This window comes from Priapulus caudatus, unplaced genomic scaffold (assembly GCF_000485595.1).
Source record: "Priapulus caudatus unplaced genomic scaffold, Priapulus_caudatus-5.0.1 Scaffold197, whole genome shotgun sequence".
Classification (NCBI taxonomy): Eukaryota; Metazoa; Priapulida; class Priapulimorpha; order Priapulimorphida; family Priapulidae; genus Priapulus; species Priapulus caudatus.
The window spans coordinates 503,092-506,509 of record NW_014577258.1 but is presented as its reverse complement, the minus strand read 5'-3'; the positions used below and the strand labels follow the sequence as shown (position 1 = coordinate 506,509).

Genomic DNA, 3,418 nt, shown 5'->3' with positions numbered 1-3,418 from the left:
TGGGACAACCAGAAATTGTTGCGGACAACCCGATTTGATGCTGGGGTTGTCCGCAGGACAACCAATTTTTTTTTCTTATTTCGAGCACTGAAGTATATCCTGTATCTATATACCTATAAGTATAGCAATACATCCTGTATTTAAATCCATCATGCGCGTTTTTCCCCCAAACTGGCCATTACCTCCTTTGTCTAATTTTCCCTCAGAAGAAACCCTGACATGGACATTAGAAAAATTTAAAAGTTTCTTAAACATTAACGTCAGTGTTAGATAGTCAATACACAATAAATGATAAGCAAAAAAGTTTTACTATAATAATTTGAGCCACTTGTTGCTATGTGGTTATATACGTGCTTCCAACGACCCTCGTGAATCTGCAAGAGCAAGTTGTGGTATTGAAAACTGGACGTGGCTCTGGGCCAATTCAGACACCCTGGTCAAGTGTGCTTTGTCTGCTTTCAGTGAGATTGTGCCATCATTTGTCCTGATGGACATTCAAGCTTCCACTGTCGTCACATACGTTTATCAACTACTGGGTGACGAAGTAAAGGTGGAACGAATAGAGTACAAGAAATAATAATGACCATTTCTTGAGGTGTTGTATGTTTGTCAGTGTCTACGTGCGTGGGTTTTAAAAACGATGTGAAAACAGCGCTCTTGGCAGGGTTTGCTGTTACTGTGCATCGATATGGATCAGGTGAGATTATGATTGACGGTCACACGGGAAAGGAAGGGGGTTGGACTGCAATGTCAGGTTACAATTGAGTCTCACATTCTTGCTGAAGCCTGGTTTGTTATGAGAAGGCGAGTGGAAAGCAAAAGCAGATATGGAAGAATTTTCCTTAATATTGCCTTACTTATCACATTCTGTAATAGCAGGCAACCAGGTTTAAGCATATAGGTGCGTGATTTTTTTGGAGAGTTATTTGATCCTAAGAATGCAGAAGTCCACAGTAGATTCTGATGATGATGTTACTTATACACTATGTTTGTGCGTGGGGGAGGAGGTAAGGGGTTCATGTAGGTGAGAGCCTGATATCCGTGTGCATTTTAGGTCAAACATGAGCTGCACCGAATTTTCCTGAATTGGTAATTTAAGATACTTAATCAGGGATGAATGGGGCTAAAGCAGGGAAATAAAGTGACCAAAGTTTTAATATTCGTAAAAGACCGTGTTTGGTCCAATGGCCAGCTTGAATGGCTGGACAGACTGGGATATGGAAACTACACTTATTTTCATTGGTACATAGCTAAATCAGATTGTTTGAGCAAGAGAATTATATGAGACTGTGGCTGGTAATATTTTGTGGAGGTTACCAGCCGGTAATCTCGTCTGGTTTTCTGTAGAGTACCTTAGTTGTGTTATTCTTAGAACGCGAAACATGTCCGGATAATTTTCTGCTGCAATTTTTGCTGCAGCATATATAGAACCTTGGTGAAACGTTCCCAGATTAACTGTTTTGCCTGCAAAGAAACCAAAAAGCTCCAGAGACAGTAGTGAAGTGATCTGACACAAGGTGGCGTTGAATTAAATCTGCAATGTTGCAGAAGAAGCAATGTTATTATACGCATGTTTATAGATATACAACACATGTGTGTTGTATATATATCTATGGTATGTTCGATATTTGAATGGCAAGTTCTCAATTAACAACATTACGCTTTGTGTACATTACAACATTACAATATATTACGCGTTGTGGCCACTGAGTTTGTGTGTGTTGTGTGTGTTAACTGTGAATCAATGTGTCCTCAACTGTTTACTATATTTCCCTGTGAGTCACTACTATCAATGTTGGTGGCAGATGGGAATCATGCCAAAAATCTCTAAAGCAGTGGTTGAGACTGAAAACCAAGTGTATTGACACTTTTTCTATCATGTCACGTACTTGTTCTGCTTATACTTGCAGAGGCATTCAATTTCTTGAATGACTCATTATCGTTTTATGAAAATGAAATTTGAAGAGGAAACCCATTTGCAAATATAATGTGTATATATTGTCTATTTGAACGATATTAAAAGTTGAATCGAAACAGTTTCCATGGTGATGTTTTTAGTAAGAATTCTGTCTGACCAGTGACATTATTTCTCCTTTTCCATCTAGTTTGCTGCATTTGGCTGCAATGGCAATTGGTGCATTATAACAAAATACGCATCTCATTTTGTAACCGATTGAAATAACTATAACCACTGTACCTGAAGAATATTATTCCATTAAATACGTCTCAGTAGGCAAAACGAACCAAATTCTGTATAGATAGCAGTATCTCAAAATATATTTGCATGTCTTTATAACCAACACGTTGAGAAATTTTTCACGCAATGAGTTTAGACTGCACGGAGAGAATGTAAAAACGCCTGCCGAGATATGCTTCCCCTTCGAATCGCTACACATTAAAGAGATACTACAACACACGGAGACAATGAAACATTAATATATACAAATCTACAGCTCGCTCATACAAGCAATCACCACATCTCTCTATATCGTTATTAAATCCTGCCCTTGCCCGTCAAAAAAAACAACCACAAAGACAGCTAACCAGTATCTGGCGTGGCATGCCAGGCTGTAAGTGCTACGGGGAATACCCTGACTTTATATCCCAGCATCATCGACGGACCACTCTGCGCGCCGATCGTCAGCTGTGCATGAGAGCTTCGTAGCAGCGTTCGAGATGTAGTCGTTATAAGTAGAGCTTGATGAGCTCGTCGCTGACGGCCGACGGGGTGAGCACACCCAGGTCTGTGAACAGCAGTGTGATGAAGGAGGGTGGCGTGTAGTCCACCTGTGGGTGAGCCTCGTCCAGCTCCGACTGCGAGTCCAGGATAGACGACGAATACTGCAATAACGCATAGCTGCGCGATCAGACACGACGTGCAATGTTCGGTGTTGGCAGAAAGATGCGATATGATATGACTACTAGGCACTTTAATTTATTTAATTTATTTTTATTTTTAGGATTAGGGTTAGGGTTGTTTTTTTTTAAGTGCCTAATAGTCATATCCTAAGTGCCTAGTAGTCATATCATATCGCATCTATCTGCCGGGTGCCAATGTTCGCGGCTCGATAGAACGGAGACGCGTTTATAAAGGACACTTGGTAGTTTCCTGCAGTAGAAGTTTAACATCGAAACCACTTCTATAAAACGAAGATCGTTTGTATAAAGGAAACTTCTGGCTTTGCCCTTGAGTGACCTTTATATATGCGGTTTTTCTTGTATACAACATATGGTGACATGTGAAATTACTGGTTTGCTATACCTAACAGATAGAAAACCAATAAGCAAACACCTTCTGAACTGTATATGCTACAGGACTATCAACTATCCTAAATTGCACCATGCTACATATGATCAAGAGTATATTTTTATGACATAACCTTTACAATCTGCTAATAACATCCATTAATCATGCACT

At 39.8% G+C, this 3,418-nt stretch overlaps 1 protein-coding gene across 1 annotated transcript in view; it reads right to left on the bottom strand.

Moving 5' to 3' along the window:
• Positions 1-1,971: 1,971 nt before the first annotated feature.
• LOC106807152 (translation initiation factor eIF-2B subunit alpha-like) overlaps positions 1,972-3,418 on the bottom strand; it is a gene marked incomplete at its 5' end in the record, with an annotated part of 9,208 nt that continues 7,761 nt past the window's right edge. Inside the window, 1 exon segment of the mRNA XM_014809419.1 lies at positions 1,972-2,841. Coding sequence (XP_014664905.1) covers positions 2,686-2,841 — 156 coding nt within the window.